At 45.4% G+C, this 22,429-nt stretch overlaps 1 protein-coding gene across 4 annotated transcripts in view; it reads right to left on the reverse strand.

Moving 5' to 3' along the window:
• Positions 1–22,429, reverse strand: part of LOC310889389 (phospholipid-transporting ATPase ID-like) — an 87,408-nt gene that overhangs the window by 49,314 nt on the left and 15,665 nt on the right. Inside the window, exons 1-3 of one of the 4 annotated variants that reach the window (XM_083816775.1) lie at positions 20,646–20,880; positions 13,731–13,809; positions 3,167–3,225 (exon numbers count right to left, since the gene is read on the reverse strand). In XM_083816775.1, the coding sequence (XP_083672901.1) occupies positions 3,167–3,225; positions 13,731–13,773 (102 nt within the window). In that variant the 5' untranslated portion in view covers positions 13,774–13,809; positions 20,646–20,880. Of the gene's footprint in view, positions 1–3,166; positions 3,226–13,730; positions 13,810–13,957; positions 14,104–20,149; positions 20,500–20,645; positions 20,881–22,429 lie in introns of those variants that run through there. The other 3 variants (XM_083816774.1, XM_083816777.1, XM_083816776.1) reach the window with 3 other exon arrangements.

Consider the following 22,429-nt stretch of genomic DNA (forward strand, 5'->3'; position numbering starts at 1 on the left):
GTTTGAGAGCATTCAGGAGTCTTGCTTCACATCAGGAGGCCCAGCCTCCAGAGCTGATGTCACCCTCCATACACAGTAGATTATTTTTTTTCCTATTTTTTTTTCTACCCATTTCTTCCTTCACAGATATCCCATAGACTTTGCACCGTGCAGGTAAGATAACCGCAACCGACTCGGGGCCAGCACACCACCTCCAGCTGCACATGACCACTTCCCTGTTCTCACCAAGGAGACAAAGCAGCTCTGTAGCTTTGATCCATGCCTACACAAAAGAAACTCTCTTTTTAGTGAAAGGCCCAAACCTGTGTGCCAGCTGTGACATACAGCCTGGCTGCAGCAGCACGGCAATACACTACACCTCTGTTTGCATTTCCCTTTCTTCTCCTCACTGACCTTTCTCAGCAGCTGCCTCACCCTGAAGAAACATTTACTGCCTCACCTAGCTTTGTTACAAGAACCTGTTCTATAGCTTTTATGGCTTACATGGCTTTATGTTACCAAGTAAAATAAACCCCATCCCTGTGGCTTTCGCTGTATAAAACACTTTCTAAACCTTGTTGTATTTCTGTTTCCTTCTAGTTTCTGCCCAATATCCCTTATATTCAAGTGCAATAACTCAGCACAGCCTTCCTTCTGTCTTGAGAGAAGACAAGGCTCCTGGGCACAAGGACAAGGGTCCTCACTGTGGGACTGAGAGCGGGCAGGCTGCTCTTCCCCTCCTGGCCTCTCTGATCATCCTGCCCATGTGTGCGGATTCTCCTGGCCTAAAGAGCTGAGCACCACCACGAAACAAGGAGAGCGCAAACACTTCCGTGGTTCGTGTGTACACAGGTCAGACTAAACACATACAAGTGCGAACACATCTTGAGGAGGGAGGACCTGAGCTGCAGGAGATGGAAGTTACTCCATCCACAAAATGCCAGAACGCTGAGAGCCAATTGAGACTAACATCTGCTGGACCTGAGCACCCCAGTGCAGGGTCTGGAGTCCAGATGATCTTGGTCCTTCCTGCTGGACCACAACCTAGTGCTCAGCAGTGCGACCCCACTGCAGTCTGAATCTGGAAGGAGCCCGGATTTGACCCTTCCGATGGACTACAGCACTGGTAGAGCACCATGCATATGCCAAAGCAAGGGGAGCTTCTCTCTCTTTTTGGCATTTCCAGATGTAACCAGCAATTTTCAGCATGGGACCTAAAGGAACTTCTGAGCATGGTTAGTAACTGTCATGCACCGTGGCAATGTGACTTTAATAAATGGAACTTTTGTCAAGACTTATTGGAAATAAGCAGCCCAGGACATGATGTTCAGCCTTGTGCAGTATCGGCAGCGCTTGCATCATCACAAAGCTTCATCACCTCACCACCCACCCACCTACCTACTCAGGATTTGGCTCTTTCTGGACAGTTTTCTAAAATTTCTAAGCTTCAGTCTACACTGGACTCCAGAAATCATGAGCCATAGCTGACTAAAATGAGGGGTAGGATTACTGAAATTTACAGCCAAGGTTTAACAGATTATATTGAGCTGGCTTTTTGGCTGCCTGTGCTTTCACACCTAATTAATAGACTCTTATGGAAACTCTCCAGAGCTTTCACAGTCCTCACCTTGATTTTGGTTATTTGCAAATCCTTGGGCATGTAAGCAATCAGCTGGGAAGCAGTGACATGCAGTTAGCATTATGAATGGCCTTTCACAAAAATTGACTCAGCACCAGAAGAGTTGCTTGCTCTCTCTGCCCTGACACCATTGTTCATCTCCCTCTCACCTCCCTGCCCCACTGCTGCCCATAATCCACGTTGCAATCATCCCATGAAAGATCCGAAATCCACACATTGAGGCAATGCCCACCACCCCAGCACTGTAACAGCAGGTTCTGTGCAAATCAAATGCACCTTCCCAGTCCTAAATCACCAGGCTTCTTAAAGCATTTCTGCTTTACATAAACTAACTACAACACATTTCATATTCAGGACACATGCAGCAGCTCTGTGCCCTGGAAGTCTCTAACCTGTGTAGTTCATGGATGAGAGGTGATGAAGACCATCCAGTTCTTGTTGCAACAGATCAGCTACATTAGAGATCTTAAGTCAAACCTGTGGCAAGTCAAAATTTCTATCTCACAAGGAATCACACTATTCTGAAATGCTGAGTTTTTCCAGTTACGAAATTACCAAGCAAATATCCAAAATGTTCCTAAAATAAAACACGATTCAAAGGAGCTCCTGAGTAAAACTGAAGGATGAATTTCACCTCTGGAATTCAGATACGCAGAGGACAAAAATTCACAAAACTCATTTCAGTATCAGTTGGCAGCTGCAAATGTGTTGATTGCCCAAAGAACGAGGTGACCCTGCAGCCAGGCAGTACAGATCTACTGGCTGGGCCAGCCCTCCTCTGCACAAAGGGACAGCAAATGGCCCCCATCTCTGGAAATCAAGCTGAGAAAACCAGAGCCTGTCAGACCTGGGTGACAGCCAGCCCATGCCATGGTGCTCCTTGGAGGCACAGATTTCATGGCACAATGTTAGCCCAACAAAACTGCTAAGGAGCTGGAAATAAAAGCTGGCAGGAAGCCACGAAGGCCAGACTCAAAACCTTCCTGACAGAGAGGATTTCGCTGTGAGAGCTGAGGAACTGACACATTTCCTTTCATGTTTTACTTTAAATGAAGCCACATTTCCAACAGAAATCTCCCCCCAGGTTCCGTTATTGATAGACCTTGGAGCCTGATCCTGCAAACACTTGGCTCACAAATAACTTTCTGGAAGTGTAAAAAGCCACTGCATTGTGCTCCTCCAGTATTAGACCTCCTTTGATTGCCCATTCTCAGGGCTGACTCCAAAGACAGATCTGCCTGTGGGTGACTCAGCAACGAACCATCTTTCTGACGTGCTCCCTGGCACATCTGTCCCCCCATCTAACCACAAGGCACAGCAAAAATCATTGCCCAAGTCTTTCTGGAAAGCCGAGGGAGTTAATCCTCTTCCCTAAGTGTAGGCTCAAACCCATTGCTTGCAGAGTCACAGCCAGAATTCGCTCATGTCATGCCCTTGAAACATCAAAATGAACACAAAGGGAGAGCGCCTTGTAGTGTGAAGACATGAAACAAATGCAGCAGCATCTGTCGCTGCATCTGCACGGAGCAACATATGCTGGTTACTTACAGCATATTCAAACTGCAGGTTAAAATCCCGTTTGTTTGCTTGAAGGTGTCTCTCTTCCTCTGCAAAGAAGAAGAAACACATCAGACATGTCTGAAGGTAGGCAGAATCAATACAGGCATGAAGGAAGCAACAGAAAAAGCAAGCAGAGCTGCTGAAAGGTAATGTCACTGGGAATCTGTTCTCTGTGATGAATGTCCCATGTCAGGGAATTGAAGATGCTGGTGGCACTGATAAAGCAGTGGTTTAACAGGTTGTTCACCTTCTCTTGGGCAGGAATCACCATTCAACTAGTGCTGATCAATATCCCTGCCCTGCTTCATCTCCTCCCCTTGAAGCCTCTGGAGCTGTTGCCATGAACCTACCATTAGCACCCTTCCCCCAGTACAAATGTACATCCTAGCATCATCCCACCACAGCTATCCTGAAATAAAAAAATACTGGAAGGGGTTTCAAGAGGTCACCAATTCTACCCTCTACCTCAAGAGATGGTCATGGCTGTCACTTTTAATAGGTGCACTGAAACGCTGAAGTGATGGCTGTTGTTTTGACTGCCTCTTCCAGGACTGCAGTGTCCTTCCCAGGGGGGAAAGTTTTTTCCCACTAACGTAAAACTCATTATTTCAATTTAAACAAATTGTATCTTGTCCTGGGATGATCAAAGGTGCTCTTTCTGCTTCCCGTCATTTCCTTGTGCTACTTGCCAAGGACACAGAGCCCAGATGACTTCATTACGTAGTGCAGGCTGCTAAGCCTTGCTGTAGTTTACTTTTGGGAAGAAAAGGCAACTCATTTCTTTAGTCACTTCTTAACATGTTGATCTCTCAGAAGTGGCTTCATTCTTGATGCTGTCCGATGGGCTTCCCAGCTCGTTCACCTCATTGTGGAAGCACAGCACCCAAAAAGAGCCTTAGTTTGCAGCTGGGGCTTACCAAAGCTGACAGGAGTACAAGGAACAATCCAGCTATCTTAGTGACAACAAATATTTAAATGGAAAATCTCCTAGAAGTAATTTAAAATAATATCCTTTTGCACCACCAGCACTTGGATGACAGTGTGCCAGAATAAAATCCATTTTGGCAGATCCTTTCTGGCAGAGCTGATGCATCATCAGGCAATACAAATCTTTCATTTGTCCTTATTGAACTGCATCCAATTTTTTTCAGACTATGTCTCCAGCTAGTCAATTCTAATCCTATCTTTTGGTGTGCTTGTAGCTCCTGCCAGGGTGGTGCCATATGCAGATTTACTAAGTGTGTGCTTTATTCTGCCAGACAAGATGGAAAATACAACACTGAATACGAGATCCAGGATACATCCATGATGACTCTCTCGAGTTTGATTACCAGTCATTGATAACTACTCTCAGTGTATTTCGTTCTGAAAAAAAAAAAAAGTTTGGCACTCACCCTACAGTGATTTTATCTTGAGCATTTCTCTCCAGTTTACTTGTAAAAGCACTAAAGTGACAGCCAGGACACATAACAGCTATCTAAGGCTTTTTCACTAGCCCTCGGGCTACCACTAACACAGAATTAATTTGGGCTTGATGTAGTTTTTCTGGACTGCTGGCTGTTAATTATCTCTTCCCCCACACACTTCTAGTTACTTTGAAGTGGTTTGTTTGACTCTTTCAACCTTTACCCAACAAGTGAAGCCTATATATCTATAAATCACACAGCTTTTCTTCTTCCCTTGTTTCAAGGTAGGTGCTATGCTTGCTCTTTTCCCAGTCTTATGAACTTTGCCCGTCTGTGCTCCAGAAACTCCCAAAGTCAGCATTGCTCCAGACCAGTTTCTACCTTACTCCACTGACCCATTCCTTCTCTATTCCAGCCCCAAACCTCTCCCTTTCTCCTCTGTTGATGGCAACTAATGTGTGAGATGCCTGATAAAAGAATATATATATACATATATATCAGATTTCTTAGTGTGATTTGCTGAACTTTTTTACTGTATAGCAGACATAAACCTTCTTTAATCTTCCACCTACTAGAAGGGTTACTGAAACACAGAGAAACCAATCTTTACAGAACAAATTGTATTGTCCTTTACATCCTTGCTAGCTCTTTCTCACTTTGAGCCTTTGCCACAGAGTTTGTGCTGGATAAAACAACCTGTTGTGCTCCTTCTAGAGGCATCCTGCTTCTGTCCGAGGTGATTGAAGAGCTTGTGATTCCACTTCATTCACCCTTCCGAGCCTCTCTGAAACATGATAGCTTACACTCCTGACCTTAATATCAAATATTTAAGGAAATGACAGTTCTGTTTAATTTTCCCCCATCCCAGATTTCCTTCCCATGAGATATGAGTTACTAGTTCTTCATATTTACCAACGACTCCATTCCTGAAGATCATTTAAATAAGTTGCTCTTGTCACTTTTTCCCAAGCATCACGCTATCATTTTAGCATCATTCCCTTTTACGCTGTCTTCTGCTCTTACATGCCCAGCCAGCTCCTCACTGTTGAAAAGAATCAGTTCTGGAACAACCTTCTCTCTACCTCCAAAAAGTTTTCCACCTCTGCACCAAAATATCATGCCAGCTCACTCCCAGAGCAAGCCAAATATGTTGTGTTTGGCTTGCTCCTTCCTCTGCTCCTTCCCAGCTCTGAGTCTGCATAATTGTAATTCCTCATTTACCACATTGCCCTATCTTTCAGGAAGTTAGATTAACTTCTCACAAGGACTGCCCTTCTTGGTGTGCTACGTCTGTGTTCCTTACCCGTGCATATCATTACTCAGATATCTGCGATTTGCTCATCTCTTTCTCCACACTGTATCTCAGAGCACATGAACATACATGGAAAACATCTCTTCCCCTGCCACCTCTGTTACCCTTCCAGAATAAGCTTTATTCTTTTCTATTAATATTCCAGCCTCATGAGTTCCAGCACGTGTCTATTATACCTATTAAATGATGTATTAAGACATCTAGTTCTTCCTGTTTATTCAGTCTTGCATTAACAAGTGCCTAAGCTATTCAGGGCATTGAACTGCTGCTATCCTTCCTCCTTTCCCTCCAGTAACCCTATAAATAACACTGTTTCCCTAATTTTTAAGCCCTTTTACAGATCACCAGTGTTTGTCTCTGCCTGTGGGCTGTTTTCATCAAGCCCTCTGATTACTAATTTAAGGCCTCTTTACTACTTTAGCAGGTAAATGTGCTTTGCATTTTCTTCAGGAGCATCTAGCTATGTAAAACATTTTCAAAACATTTCCCATTTGCCCTGACTGTGTGATTCAGATCAACACAGAGGCTTCATTTGAGATCCTGAAAATGCTTAATCTTCAACTGCTTTCCTCGGACCCATTCCTCTGCTTTTACAACAGGAAAAACAATGTGCAGAGAGATCAGAGTAACTTGTCCAGAGTTCCAGAGGAAAGCAGAAGTAGTACTCCAGTGGTCCATGCTGGCATGGCTTCACTTATTACGTCCCCTTTCAGGAATTTTCTTCAGAGTAACTGCTGTTATCAACATAGATGACAGATAAAGGTCCTTGTTAAAACCAGGTCTGCCCAGCTGCTGCCCCAGACAGATCTGCAGAAACCCATGATGGACAGAGGCACAAAGACATCCAGAACTGCTCCTCTGTGCTGGAGCCCTGTGGGTATTTACTCCCATCCCAGAACAAAAGTGATGGCATGTGGCAGAGCCTTGGGGTCCCCCAGAAGGTTCTGAGGGGCTCTTCTGTTCCCAATGACCATCTCTTTTTCGTAGGCAGGGCAGTCCCCTCCGTACAGCCAGGGAAGAGGCACTTGATGGATTTGGGGCACTCCCAGAAAGAAGCCTGGCTTCTCACCAAGGTGATTGATGCCCTCCCCAAGAGGAATGGCTTCTATGCCAGACAGACAGCTGCCAACAGCTTAGGGATGGCACAGAAATGCACAGCAGTGGGACTGGGAAACATAGCAGCACATGAAACTTGCTCAGGGCACTGCTCTCCTGGTAGGACACTGCCTCAGGGCAGGTTTTCTGGGACCAACCCATTTCCGAAGGCCTCAGATAGCCATAAGCCTAGTTCAAGTGACTGGAAAGCCTCTGGCTGGCTATAGCACATCCACCTTGAATACCAGGACCCCTCACTTTCTGGAGACCATGGCTCTCAGCAGCCACCAGCCCTCTCAGAGGCAGTGTCCCCAAAGGCTAAGATAGAAGGCCAGCTTCTAGCAGCAAGATGTTTATCTTCGTTTCTGGATAACAGCCAACACTTTTGCTAAAGCAAGAAGTTGCAAAGGGTGCCTCGTCCAACAACACCAGAAGCAGAACTTTCTCCCCTGTATCTGCCCTGAAGGAGAGCCACCACTGACCACAGGCACAGGACAACGCTGCCTCTGTGGTTTTATTTTGTGCCAACAGAGGGGCCCTGCTGCTATCTCCTAAACCACCCATTTATCTTATTTTTCTGAAACTGTCTGGGCAGAAATGAAGTCTCTTGGATGATCATTGTAAATAAAAAGGTAGAGAAACTCTATAATTGCCCCAGCTATTCCTGGAAACTGCAGCTCAGAGTATTTTGGCTTTAGATGCAAGCATGCATGTCTTATCATGTGCTGTTAATTCAAGAAGCATTGAGGAAAAAGGGAGGGGAAAACTGAAAAGCTATCGGAAGAAAAGTTTTTCATTTCTTGAAACTTTTTTTTTTTAAATCTTATCTCTAACCAACTTGTATTAAACTTTCTGCTTCTGCAAAATGCAGTCACAAATCACTGGAAAGAAGGAATGGGATTTGTGCTCCAAGTTATCATTTCACTGCCACTGAAAACTATTTTAAATTATTCATCAGTGGAAACTCAGTATACATAAGTATGGCTTCGTGCCCAGTTCTTGGTCTAACCACTGAGCCCAAGTCACTGGGAAAGTGGCTGTTTTCTCAGGCAGACAGATTTAGGATCTAAACCACAGAATAACATCTGGATTTAATAACATTAAACCCATGCCAAAAATCATCTATAAATGTAACTGGCCAGCCCACCAGCCTCCTCCATTTCAGCCTGTTGCACGGAAAAGTCCTGCAAAAGGTTAGATTCAAGATCTGGTCAGAGAGCCTGGAAATTTTCTGCTGGTTTATGCTAAGGAGCATGTGCCAAAAGCAATGCTTTAAACAGGCCATTGGAAAAGGTTTGTAGAGATCAGGTCTTGTGGCTCCGAGGAGCAGGAGGTTAAGATCTGCCTGGTTTTGCCAAGTCATATACAAACTAGGGCCTGATATCTCATGCATGAAAAAAACACAGCCCAGCTAGGGGAGTGCCAGGGTAACTGAGCCTGACAACAGAGCTGAAACAACACAAACTCTGTAAAAAATAAATAAATAAAAAATCTCTGCTCCACCCTTTAAACAAGTGGCTTCAAAAGCATGAATACTGTGCTGGATCAGCTGCATAGACTGGCATCCTGGAGCTGGGCTCTTGCCCTCGGCTTGCCTTGCAGAGGGCTTTTAGCAAAGCAGTTAACCTTACCAGTGCCAAGCTATAAAAGCTTTAGCACTGTTATGCTGTGCCCTAAGGCACACATCTGACCTTCCTGAGATGGTCCTTCAGGCAGCAGTAATTCAGGCCTCCCCACAACAGGGTGTAAGCAGTCTCGGAATACCTCCACCAGCTGCAGCACATTTTTTATTTCAGGTCTCATGACGGCCTTTCTTCCACCATATCTCCTCTCCCCTACACTGTTGTGGGCTCTATTGTGCGGCACCTCTTTTTTCCTGGTGTGATCCAGCTTTCAGTGTCACCTCTCAGCGATGGCACAAGTGCCACCTGGCATGCAGCACCCAGGAGATGACCTGTCTCTTACAGGCAGAGCATCCCTAGCCCTTATTTCTGGTCTTTGCCGGACTGTTACTCCACGTGCACAATTAACTGAAACCTGCCATGTTGTGTTGACACCTCTGTCCTCCCCCTCAAAAAAAAAAAAAGAAAAGTACTGTGGCCATTAAAAAACAACTCCATGGGAGAGGGCAAATCATTACATTAGTATTAAGCAACTCAAATTGCTGCTTCTGGAGAGGTTACTAGGCAAGCTATTAGCCAAATACTCCTTTCACCTTGAAGCAATAATTGCTCCTTTTTGAGAAAGGATGCACACAGGAAGGTTCCTAATTTGCAGGCGCTGTACCAGGGCAGAGTCCCCACAGCTGGGTTAAAGACAGCAGGCTTATTTTGCACAGTATGCATAATAAAATTTCAAATTCATAACACAGACGTGCCTCGCTGGGATCAGAGCTGCACCGAGTGAGCTCTACACGAGAACAAAGCCAGCAATCTTTACTCAGCAAGCCCAGTGCTTTAATAGTGATCAGAGAGGACATGGGTGAAGGGAAGAGCGAGGTGATGGGTCTGAGCCTCACAGCCTACAATGTCTAACTCATTCAGCTGGCCTGGGACACAGGGAAAAACTGAACCCTCATTACCTGAAAGTCAGCCTGATGCTCTGAGCTACCTGGTGGCACAAAACCAAAGCCCATCCCTGGCTGGAAATGCAGCCAGAGTCAGCCACGGCACAGCCAGCATGCGTGTGGCTGGAGGAGAGGTGAGAACCAGGTGGGACGGAAGTGGGAAAGGTGAGGATTACAGCCTAGCCCTGCCCAGAGCAGGCACAAGCCCAGCTGCACAGCAAACAAAGGTATTTTTTATTATTGACTCAAAGGAGGGGCTCTCAAGGACTCCGTGTTGTAAAAATGCATGTTTTTGAAGTGCAGATGTCCCTTCCCCTGCGGAGCCCCTGTGGCTGGAGATGGTATATGCTGGCAATCCCATGCATTTTCGTCTCTGAAATGGACTAGCTTGTACTGAATGTGAGGGATTTAATTTAAAAATCCTGCGGCAAGACCATTCAGATATACCACCATAAACGGATTTAGCCTATTCCCTCCTGCCTGCTCCTCCATTATTAAATGAAGATCTTCTTTATCGTATCTTTTTTGCCTCAGAAGAACTAGAATCCTCCTTCCTCCTGAGGAAATTAAATGCAAGAAACACATTTTTGTGTTCATGGACTCTGTTTTTGTGCCTGGTCTGAACTGAGTTCAGCCTGCTGCCAGCACTAAGCAAACACTATACAGTTTTGCCAGCACAGGTAAAATATTTCATATGCTCCTGGACCAGGTATTAATGCAAGATGAAATTTTTACTGGCTTTGCTAACATAGGGCCCACTTAAGAGCTGTGCTGAGATATCTCTATTTTCATATGGCAGATGCAAGGTCTGAAAGTAAAAATTTTGATGGTGAACTGGAATTATTTCCGCCTCAAGTCCAGTAAATGTTTAACATGATGCTAAAGTTCAATATTAGATCCTGGCCTTTTTTAGAAACAGTATTTGATATTATCACCATAAGGAGAGAGAAAACAAGAAGAAAGGACTCCAAAAAGATGCCTCGGTTTGCCCAGCATGTACCACACTTGTGGCCAAACAGGACTTGTGGGACACAGGCCTGGAAGAGGTGCTGGATAACCTTACACCAGAAAGTTCTCCTTCTTGGGTTTTTCTGGGATGGGACAGAGGCTGCCTCGCCTCTCCCTTCCTCCATCTCCCATGAGAATACCAGCTCTGTTTCATCCTTCCCTTCCTCCTCCCCGCAATGTCTCACCCACTTGCCTTGGCTCTGGGCAAGGGCTGGGGCTCACCAGCTCTCGGGAATACCTTGCAACAGGTTATTTCTCAAGAAGCATCTGCATCATTTCACATTTGTTTTCAGCCTACTTCAGAAGGATAAATAACCATTTTAAAATATTTCTGCAGTGGGAATTCTGTCTTCTTCATTTTGAAAAGCTTTAATTTTGTATATATATATATTTCTTAATTTGGTTTAGATTTTTTTTTGTAATACTAGTTCAAAATAATTTGACCAATATCAGCATACCAAATAAAGCAGATGAATTAGTCATTTATTTTTATTTTGAAAAAGTAGTCTACCAGTGACTGGCTGGCACATATTATATCCTTTACTAGAAAACAGTATCTCCTAGACGTGCTGGTAACACCACAGCTTGATACAATTGCACATGCTGTTAATAACAGCGACACACAGTTGATAGGAAGTGATGTAAATTCATAAAAATAAATACAGATCTGAAACGAACTTTGGGAAGTTTTACAATTCACAGTTATTTTCCTAATGGGAAATTAAGTCAAAATAAATATATTTTCCATACTCAGCGCCTTCTGCGGTGAGGTGTTTCCTACTGGAGCTGAATGGGAGTCCCAAAGGCCAGCCAAGCTTCAGGTCCATGGAGCCAGTCTTGGGCTGCCTTCTCTGTAGGGAGCTTCTTGCCCCTGCTGAGCTCTGCCCAGAGCCTGGTGCTCAAAACCTGGTGAACCCGTGCTGAAGAGCAGGCTGTCCCCAGCAGCAAGAAGGAAAGCCCAGTGCAGCTTTCCAAAAGCCCTGTCTTGATTTATGCCCTTCCTCTTCCTCTCACTGTGCCCCTAGGCTGGGCTTATGGAGGCAAAGCTGCAGAAATGACTGCTCTTGCCTTCAAATTGAGAAGCACTGCTTGGTGTGCACCACGAAAGGAATTTAGACCGTGTAACTTGCCTAGTTAAACTGGACTTCTCCTGAAAACACTCTCCTAATTTTGTTTGTACATGGAAACAGCCATGTCTTGCCAAGGAGAAGCAGCAGGATATCAGTGCTTCCCATGGGAGGAACCCCGAATTTCAGCAGGTGACGCCTGAGGTAATCCATTCCGTCCTGTGAGAGTCACCGGAGACCTGCGCTAGGGGTGTAAGGTTGGTTGTCACCTGGCGTTAGTTTGGGGATGGAAAATAGGCCTCTCCGTGAGCAAATCTGTCCTGAGAGCCTCACCTGCTTTCAGGCAGCATGGTCCTAAGGACTCCTCCAAATGCAAAGTCTCCGAATACTAAACGGTTGCATTAAAATAGCACTTCAACTCTGGCATTAACTACAATGACATGTTCTCAAAAAGTAATCATAGCCCCTTCATTTTTGAGGCTGCAAGGCAAAAGAATTAAAAAATACAAGGGAGGAAAGAGTTTTAGTTCCCTGTTATGGAAGCTCCTCGTTTCCTGATCTCCCCAGTCTCCCTTATCCTCCTCTGAACTTCTTCCAGTCTGACTTCATTGGTTTTGAACTGGTGATCTAAAGCACATAAAATGTGAGTGTAAATGATCTTTCCCTATAAAGTATGTTCCTTTATATCTAGGAAGAAATAAGTCTCTTAGACACTTGGTTGAAGATGGACCAAACACTGCTCTGCTAAAACCCAGACACAAGGCCAAGAAAATCACAGATTTTTCCTGATACAGCAACATAATCTTTTTGATAATCAGAATTACCCCCCCACAACTGCAGATGCCCTGGGTGGACAGAGGCTAACAGACAAGCCTGTGCTACCTCATCTCCAAAGCCAAGAAGGAGAAAGACCTCAAGTCTGGCAGAGACCAGGCAGAGAGCCCTCCCTGGGAGTAGTCACCACCTCCTCTTATAGGACTATCAGAGCAGCAAGTGGCTGGCCCTATCTTAACCCCAGGGCTCACAGACAGCCCTATGCCAGGAAGGGGGAACAGCAGCACAGCTGCAAAAATAAACCCCTGGGAAAATGCTATTGAGTCTCCTGAGCTCAGAGAGGCTGGGGAAAAAAATATTTTTCATGTCAAAATATGAGTATGGCACTAATCTCTGCATTCATCTGGTAGAAGGAGGAATGCCCTGGAAAGGCAAGATAAAAAGTTTCCCTCTTCACAGCATCTGCTGACATGGGTCCCTGACCAGAGATCACATCCTCATCCCAGGGATGGAGTGATAAATCACAAGGTTTGATTCAGTTACCCCTGCTGCAAAGCCCTGGTGCTGATGGATATGCATATTTAGGGGCTGCAGGGACCTGGCCCACTGCAGGGATGCATGAGTAGCCCTCCTTTGGGCCTTCTTCCTAGCACACATCTCTAGACAGTTTTCTGCTGGAAAGCTTGGTGAGGACTGTGCTGTGCAGGGCAGCTGCTCCCTGTCTCCACACCCCTTTGGTTCAGGGTCTGTCTTGGAGTCGCCAAGTGGAGCTCAGAGGGAGGGAGTTGCACAGGCTCTGGTTTCTATTCCAGGGTTGGTGTTCCCCCTGTGGCTCCTGGGCTGCTCTCAGCCTGCATCTCTGTGCTTTGCCCTTCTTCCTACCCCTCATTAAAGGGAATACCTGGGCCATTGCAATTAACACATTTCATCACCAAAAGACTGCATCAGACCACCACATAACTTTCTTCTAGCTTATTTTATAAACTGCTTGGGATGCATTTTATAAACTGCTTGCTATGCATTGTTCCTCCGCACTCCCTGTTGGAGATCCACCTAGAAAGGACACGAAAAGCCAGACCATCAGAGCATACAAAATTTTCAGCTTGTTCTGTTTCAGATGTCCTCCTGTTCACTGGCACAAGGTCTGCAGCACTTCCCCAAGGCAGTATGAAATGCAGGAAAAGCAAACAAAGTGTGTCTTCCTCTGCCTGCTCTGTAGGTGTAGGACACGCTCCCAAGCATGCTCACAAGGGCTTGCGCATGTTTTGAATTTACATTCCTTATGTTTCCACCAGTGCCAATGGTATTACCAGACCTCACTTACCTTTCAATTTCTTCTTTCCAAATTTTAATCCAAATAGAGACATCCCCAAGCTTTATTTTAGTCCAACTCCATGGAATTTCTGAAAGACAAAAGAGAAGGCGGTTCACAATGTGGATTTCTAGCCCTGCAGCACAACACAATGCAACTCATACATGTAACTCTGGTGTGTTTTGAATCATAAACCATCTCAGGTCTGCAAGTTGCACTGAATCAGTGTGCTACCTTACCTTGGGCATTTTGATCTGTTCATCTCCTGTCATGGCACAGAGAAAGGGCCAGGGATGGAGAGTCTAAAAGGAACATTCCTGCTACTTCGGCCCCATATGAAAAGGAGAAATACCCACACTGGGCTTGCACCTTCGGTACAGAGGAACTGGGTGGCTACCCAGCAAGACCAGCCTCCCTGAGGAGGAGGAAGCAGTGGGAAGCACTGGTTTCCTGTACATCTGCTGGTGCTCAACGTGTGCTGGCTCACGCTGCTGTCCGTGGCTGGTCACCCTCGTGTTTGGGGTGGACCGGGCTGTATGGCTCTGAACAAAACTTCTCCCCTGCTCGCTGCAAGCTTCCTGGCCCCCAAAACAGGCACCAGGAATGCTTTTAAGGCACATGCAGAGGAATTGAGCCTTCAAAAAGTGACATCAAAGTCTGTTGGTAATGAAACTGTTGGTGTTCCAAGTATCAGACTGTTTGAAGGAGTTTAATGGTTATGTTGGTGTTAACAACATAAAAGACCCATGAGCATGGGAAAAGCCAGCACTGCTCAGCATGCCTGAATCAACATGAACGCTGTTTCATTGCTCAACAGCACAGTGGGGCCACAGTGAGACATCTGAGGGAATCATGATTTATCTGAAGCAAGTTTTCTAGGTGACAGAATGATTTTTTTCCACTTTGACACTGCTCATGTTTCATGAAGAAAAAATTAAAGTTCTGGATAAAGAACACCGAAAAAAAAAAAGAGTTCCCAAGGACTTGCAAACACGTCACGCCAACAGAGACAAAACACGCTAACTACTCCTGTCTAATTTTAAACCAGCACTTATTTAAAATCCTATCCTATCTGTGCCAGAGCAAGGAGACAAGTATAACAGATAACATGCCATATTTTGGAAACACACAGTTGTGAACGCAGCCCATGCCACTGCCTAAATGCACTCCTGATACATCATTGGACTGTGATAGAAAGGATGTTAAGGAAAACCCTACAGTCATTGCACCTGCCGCTCTGAGCAGATATTCCAGCCTTTGATTTCTGTGTGGATAAAACCATTCAATGATTCTGTGGAGGGGGCTTTGGGCAACCTGATCTAGTGGGAGGTGTCCCTGCCCTGGTCAGGGAGGGGTGCAACTGGGTGATCTTGAAGTTCCCTTGCTACCCCACAAACCGGGGCTTCCTAGAGCACCGTGAGCTGCAGAGCTGATAGTCAATGGCCTCCTCATGAGGCTGCAAAGGGTTGTCTGGCTGTGAGTATTTCACAGAATCACAGAATCATCTAGGTTGGAAGAGACCTCCAAGATCACCTAGGCCAACCTCTGACCTAACACTAACAAGTCCTCCACTAAAGCATATCACCAAGGGCTACATCTAAACGTCTTTTAAAGACCTCCAGGGACGGTGACTCAACCACTTCCCTGGGCAGCCCATTCCAATGCCTAACAACCCTTTCGGTAAAGAAGTTCTTCCTAACATCCAACCTAAACCTCCCCTGGCGCAACTTTAGCCCATTCCCCCTCGTCCTGTCACCAGGCACATGGGAGAATAGGCCAACCCCCACCTCTACAGGTACACTGCTGAACTCTGACTTCACTGTATCTGTCATGCCAAGCATGACAGAAGGACTATCCGCAAGTACCCCACCTGTGTGCTCAATTGACAAGGGATATAATTTCAGCAGAGGAAAAAAAAAAAAAAAAAAAGAAGGATGTTTATATACATGGGGAGCAGAGAAGAGAAAGAGGCTATCAGTCCTCTTGCAGCAGAAATAGCATGAAACAACTAATGGAGTTCAGATCTGCATCTCATAAACAAACACCTGAAGCTTCCTTCAGCTCTGACACATGGGTTTTGTTAATTACTGTGATTTTTAAGTCACCAGTTTCAGGCATGACCTCAGTGTGACAACAAGACTGCAACAATACATTAATTTGTCACAGAGGGCATCTTTAATTCCTTCAGTTTCTCGGTGCATTTGATTACGATTGCATTCATAGAACATCTTTGCTCAGCAGGAAATTTAAGTTACCATCATGGACAGATTGATACAGCACAAATATCCCTACAGGCTCACCATTCCCATGAAATTTCATCTTTTAGGGCCAACACAGTGGTAATTTTGCTCTATCCATCTGTACCAATTACGTTTCCCTTGTGTTGTTTCCATCACACAGATTTATTACAACTGCTTGTTTAGCTAAAGCCCAGGAGTTATGAACTCAAGCTGACCTGATCCTCTGGGCAAAACTCAGTTCCTGGCTTGCCCTAACCACAATGCCACTTGAGAATGTGTCAGTATACAATGGGCACACACGCAATGCCACTGAGGGCACGACACACCCCTATTGTGCGAAGGTGCACCCTTTATTTTCATTCTATTACAAATAATCTTACTTTGCTTCTTTGTTACTGACTCACACATCTAATCCCCATGCTCCTTCAGGTAGCAAACCACACACTGGCTGTAGCGTGCCTGTCTGCTAACAGCCTGCTTTGTGCCGGCACTCCTCAACACTTGCAGGTGCCTGTTGGCAGTCCCAGAGGTCACTGGACTTCTGCTGCAAGCGTGAAAACAAACCTAAGCAAATGCCCGTGGTGTTATCCCTTGTGGTAGTGCTCCAGGTCCTGCTCCTGGTGGTGTTAGTTAGCACTACTTGTGCAGCAAGATGGATTATCTCGCCTGACCCTAGCTCTGCGTATCTTTTAGTCCCAGGTCTTTTTCTTGGGGCTCCCAATCCAACCTTCAAGCTCCAATAACTTCCCACCTGTATCTATCAACAATCTCCCCCAGGCTATAAATATATATATATATTTTAAATATATATATATATTTTTGCCAAGTTCTAATTGTAATCGTAATTCACATCCCTGTTCACTTTTCTTTATGTTTCTTTTTTTTTTTTTCCAAATTTGACATTCAGTTTCCCTTTCAAAATTGTAACAATGGCTCTTCAGACTCTTACCGCTCATGTGAATTGCTTTGTTTTAATTTCTCTTCTTGCTTTCTGGAAAAATGATGTCTCTCTTATGTTTCATTTTTATGTGGCGCGAAGTACTTCTCAAATTTTGGTGAGGCACTTTCACAGCCTCCTATTCCTGAGTTAACCAAAAACCCATAAAGCATATGAAAACCTTCTTTAGTCAGAAGAAAGACAATTTTCTGCTTGCCTTCATTTTGCCTGGCACCAGCTGTTTTCAGATGCAAAGTGAAATAGTCCTTAAATCTCCTCAAGTTTTCTTCCACTGGCTGTGTCGGCTCTGGCTGGCTTTTTTGCTGCTCCATTTTCTATTTGATTATTTTCTTTCACTTCTGTTTACTCCAGGTACCCCATGCTCAGTGATGAACTGCGGCCCACATTATTTGAGAGAGATCTTTATTAATCATGCAGTTCCAGCTCCTCTGCCTAGCAGGACACGTGTTACTTCCCTGTGTTTATAGCAAACTATAAAAAGCCTAGAACTTCTAACAGAAATAGAAATAGGCTTTATTATAGAAAGCCTAGAACCTCTAACCTTATAGCAAAAAAAAATAAAAAATAAAAAAATAAGTAAAAGGACATTTAAAACTCCGATTCCCACTTCCTGATTTATAGAGATTCATAAGCTACAAGTAAATTACCCCTTCTCACTACAGAAGGCTTTTGTACCTGCAGTGCTCTGCAAACCAACTAGCTATGGCTTACACTTCTGCAAAGACAATCCACCTGCTTTTTGGCTGCTGACAGCTCAGCTGCAGGGCTCTGAACACTTTAACATCCACGGTGAGAGAAGCTACTTGGATGGGGCTTGAGCAGGGAGGGGACGCTCTCTCGCAAACCAAGCTCAGCCTATTTTACGCCTGGGATACGAGAGCCAGAATCCAGACTTGGCTCACAAATGCAGCTGTGGTGCTCCTCCTGCATAAGAGGCAGGTGGACATGTGGGATTTGCAGGGACCACAACCTTATCGTAAACCATGGATCTCTGAAGGGGATTTAACAGCAGAGCAAAGGCAGTGCATGCAGTCTGGGAGTGGAAGGAGGCACCTCCTGCATCCACAGCAAGGAGTGGAAAAATAAGGAAAGACATGGCACAACTGTGATGAATGGAGAACAGATGTTCCAGATGGAAAATATGGCTGGTTTATTGGCTCCATTTCTCCGGGTGTGGCTACACAATACATCAGATTCAATGATAAATATGAACTATGAAATACATGGTGCTTGTGTTCCCAGCACCTTGCTTCCAGGGTCTGTGAAATGATCCACGCTAAATACAATCATTTTTGGAAGGGTTATTTTAATCCAGATCAGGGGGTGTGGTTGAGTACGGGCTGAAATTCCTGCCCAAGCAGTGGCTTTAGCAGATCTGAGGGGGCAATAAATTGTGCACTAGTACTAGAATGTACCCAGAGTCCAGGGAAGGTAGGCAGGAGAGCAAGATTTTTCCAATCAGTTTTGCCACTATGCATTGTGTGGTATGTATACAATCTAAATAACTGAAATAGCCCCATCCAGGTAAAAATTTAGAATGCATGCCATGCCTTCACTCACCAATTTTCCATGTCAGGTCAGGTTTTGCACTTGGGCATGGTTTGTAAGTTTTTGTTTTTGTTGTTTTTATCTGTATTTAGCTGATCTAACAACCACAAATATCCACAGTTCTTAGTTTTTTTTTTTTCCTTATGCTAAAGTATTGACTATCACACAAAAAATCCAATAGCTCAGTATATGAGAGGGTACATCCCAAGCACAGGGCTTTGTGACAGGCAGGGTTCAAGACCACCCATGCTGCGAAGTGCTCTTGGTGGAGCAGTGCTGTTAAATGCCACAAGATGAACCAAATCCAAGTCGCCAGGTTTTGAATACACATCACTGTAAACCGGATTTGGAGGCACAACTGGGAAAATACAAAAGGTTTAAAATACATTAGGTCCCCAAACCCCCTGTATTTTTTTTTTCCATGCCCGAGTTGTGCACCTGCTAAGGGGATGCACAGCATCAGGCAGTAAACCAGGAGGTCACCTTCGCTGCCGGGTATCACAGAGAGGGACACAGGGTTGGTGCAACGCTTGCTAATGCTCTGGCAAGAGCAACGCAGAGGCCTGGCACGCTTGGCATGGACCGGCCTCGTAATGTGCCACGTAAAGCCATGTTTGTAAAGGGCCTCCTTTAAAGGCTTGCTGTGTTAACCCTTTCAGCCAAATTGCTCAAATTTTGGTTCCAAAGAGTTCCAAAGAGCGTTCGCTTTCCCGTTTCTAAAGGGAACATTAAATTTCAGCTTTTAGAAATCATCAGCACTAATCCTCTTTAACATCAATGCACGTTAGCATTTATATTTCTATACCTCTCCTTACATCCCCTCGTGTTTGACCATCACAAAAACAAAACAGGGAGCACCCTGTCTCATACTGCTCCTGGCTCTGCCGGTGGGAAATGCCGAGGGCGAGTTGGAGAGCAGGCAACTGAAATGTTTGTTTTTAATCCCAGAATAGCGCTCTTTCAGGGCTGAAATGGGACTGGCCTGAATTCAACCATGAATAAGTTTAAGAAACTAAAAATGGTCACTCTTGCCCTCAGGGTTGACAACAGAAACAGTGGCTAGGGTTTAAATCTACTCACTTACTGCAAGGACTTTGAAAGGACCCCTGAAAACTCATCGGCTCATTAAACACCTGAAGGGGAGTCTGGGATGAGGTGAGCTGGCTATATTTGGGTTCTGTTCCCAGCCACACATACAGAAACCCACAAAACGGTGCACAGACCAGAGTGCTGCTACCCCCTCTGCTCAAATGCGCCAACGCAATTAGCTGTAATTGCCAGGAAGCAGGCTCGGTCTGTTATCTGCCACGTTTTAAAGCGACGATCCAATATCCTCCATCTGTCTTCATTAAAACACTCCTTACACTGACACCCGAGCAGCCAAAACCTGCTTTCTGGTCCTCCGGGTGCTGCGCTCGGGTTACGGTGGGCAGCCGAGCGGAGGGCTGGGGGCAGAGGCAGCCCTTCTCCCCCCGCAGCCGCCCGAACAAAGCAGCTTCCCCGCACAGCCGCTGCCGCACGGCTCCGCTCGCTCCACCCAGAAGTTGATCATCTGGGTGAAAAACCTCAGCCCAAAGCACTCCGATTAAGCTTTGCGAAGCTCCCCGGGTGGCAAAAACGCAAGCTTTCTGCCCTGAAAGCTGACAGGGGGAACGGGCGAGATGAAGGGAAGCGCTCGACCTTACCCTTGAAGGCTTGCAAAAGTCACACCAACAAAGTTGCTGCCTTCCATAGCACTCGCACACGCTCCTCTGGTCTCATTCACACGCAGCTCTGTCCCCTCCCGGGATCAGCAGCTCGGCTCATAGTCGCGGTGAGGACGTTCATCTAAGCAAGCAAAAGCGTCCTGACGCTGCCAGGCATTGCTGGCTCGCCTCCTGCCCCACGCAACCTGGAGCAGACCCGCTCTGCCATGCAAAGTCCCGGTAACTAAAACTTACTCCAAGTTCCCTACTTCTTACTTCAGTCACTGGGCTTGGCGCCTTGCCAAATCCTTCCTTTTTTTTTTTTTTTTTTTTTTTTTTAAATTCTGTTTCCTGTAGATAGGCAGAGTGTAGCGGCTCCCTTTAAAATAAAATGCCCAGCACAACGTGCTGTGAAAGACCACAGCAGAAGTGCGGAGCACAGAGGGATGGGGCTCCCTGTGTGACACCAGAGATGACCGCTGATCTCCTCACCTACCTCCTGTCAGCGCAGAAACCTTCAAACCACGGGGGTAAAAGGGTCCAGCGTATCAAATTGCCTTAAAAAAGGATGAGGTTGGTAAGGGATCCATCTCCCAGCAGCAGCCCCTCTCTGTAACACCGAAGCCAGTCAGGGTTCCTTACACCCAGAGAAACCGTCCTACAAGCCGATCCCAAGGCTCCACCTCGTCCACTTTCCAACAGCTGTGAGCAGCAAAAACTCTGCAGGGAGAAAACCTCATAAAGCACGATTGCATAACTCAACCACAGGGCTTCCTCCAGCCCGTCGGAGGATCGCCTTGGCGCCGAAACATCAGGGTTTGCTCATCCCTGGCAGTGTGACCTCCCCGTGGCTGCTGGGACACGTGCATGGCCTCATCACTGTCTGGGGACCCTCCTTGCCCTCAGCAGCCTCCCGACCTTCCTGCTTGTTCCCCTCTCACCATGAAAAACCTCAGTGTTTTTCCCCCAGTTATAGGGCCGCTCACAAGAGAGTGCCCCCCTAGATGCCAGTACCAACCAGGTTCACTGCAAAGACCAAAACCAGGCCAACAGCAACGTTAATCCGTCTTCATGCTTCTCTACAACTGTGGACTGTAATTATTCTGCGATCACCCTAAGATATGTCAACAGTAGTGTCTGCCAGAAACATGCCAGTTTACTGCAGACAGCAAGAGAAAGTTTAACTTAAAAGATTTCTACATGTCTCTCTCTCTCAATTTCTTCCTTCATCTAATGTGTTTTCCCACTGGATTTATGTAAATACTGCTAGAATTAATTTCAAGCCTACCCACAAATACTTGAATACATTGATCAGCCAATTAATTATAATAACATGATAGTCAAAGGTTTGACAAACAGTATTTTCTGGAAGGTGAAATTTTCTGAAGTCCTGCCATGAAGAAAAGCATTGGAAGGCCCGGGATGCTGCACCAGCAGTACTCCAGTGGTCACAGAATGATAAGCGCAGAGTGGCAATGAACAGAATTAGCAATTTCTGAAGGAAAAGCAAGAGCCTGTACCCCTCTGCACTGGGGGGTTATCCCATCTCCTCCGGCATTGACTCCAGGGTTATTCTTCCAAGTTACACCTATTTCAGACAATGTTCATTTAATGAAATTCCTAATTCCAACAAAAAGGATCTACACAAAGAGCCAGTGTGGGATGTGGTGTACAGGACTGATCTCCTCTAGACTCAGGACATTTTCAGATGATTTTGAATTGAAAATCATCTAACTCAAAGAGGAATTTCCCTTACACTAGCCATTTCTCATGTTCTCACCACCCACAACCCATTTCAACAGCAACAGACACAAGTATCACGTTTTTTCCTGCAATGAAAAGAACAAGGATCTAGATTAATTTGGCTTTCCTATATATTTGGAGAACCCCTTGTTCTTGCTTCATTCTGTAGTTTTCTTCCTGCCTAGATTCAGAACTTATTTCTTTGCTGCTCTCTTTATAGGATCTTGTTACCACATTGACCTTGGACACAGTCGTTGCATCCTTTCTAGAGATAGGTTCATCTCCTTCCTTTAACATGAGGGTGGACTCAACCATAAAACCAGCTGGCCTTCAGGCTTGTTGTTTAGACTTTAGAATAGCTAAAAAATTAGGTAGGATGTTTTGTTCTTCATGATTTTTCTTGGCACTGAAATCCACTCCATTCACATCGGCAATGACTTTTTCCCCTCTGCTATATGCTCCCCATGCGTTTCAATGGGCCTACTCATGTAAGGCAAGTTCAGCACATGCAGAAGCACTCAGAAAAACAGGAGTCAC

The sequence above is a fragment of the Anser anser genome (assembly GCF_964211835.1).
Source record: "Anser anser genome assembly, chromosome: Z".
NCBI classification, from domain to species: Eukaryota; Metazoa; Chordata; class Aves; order Anseriformes; family Anatidae; genus Anser; species Anser anser.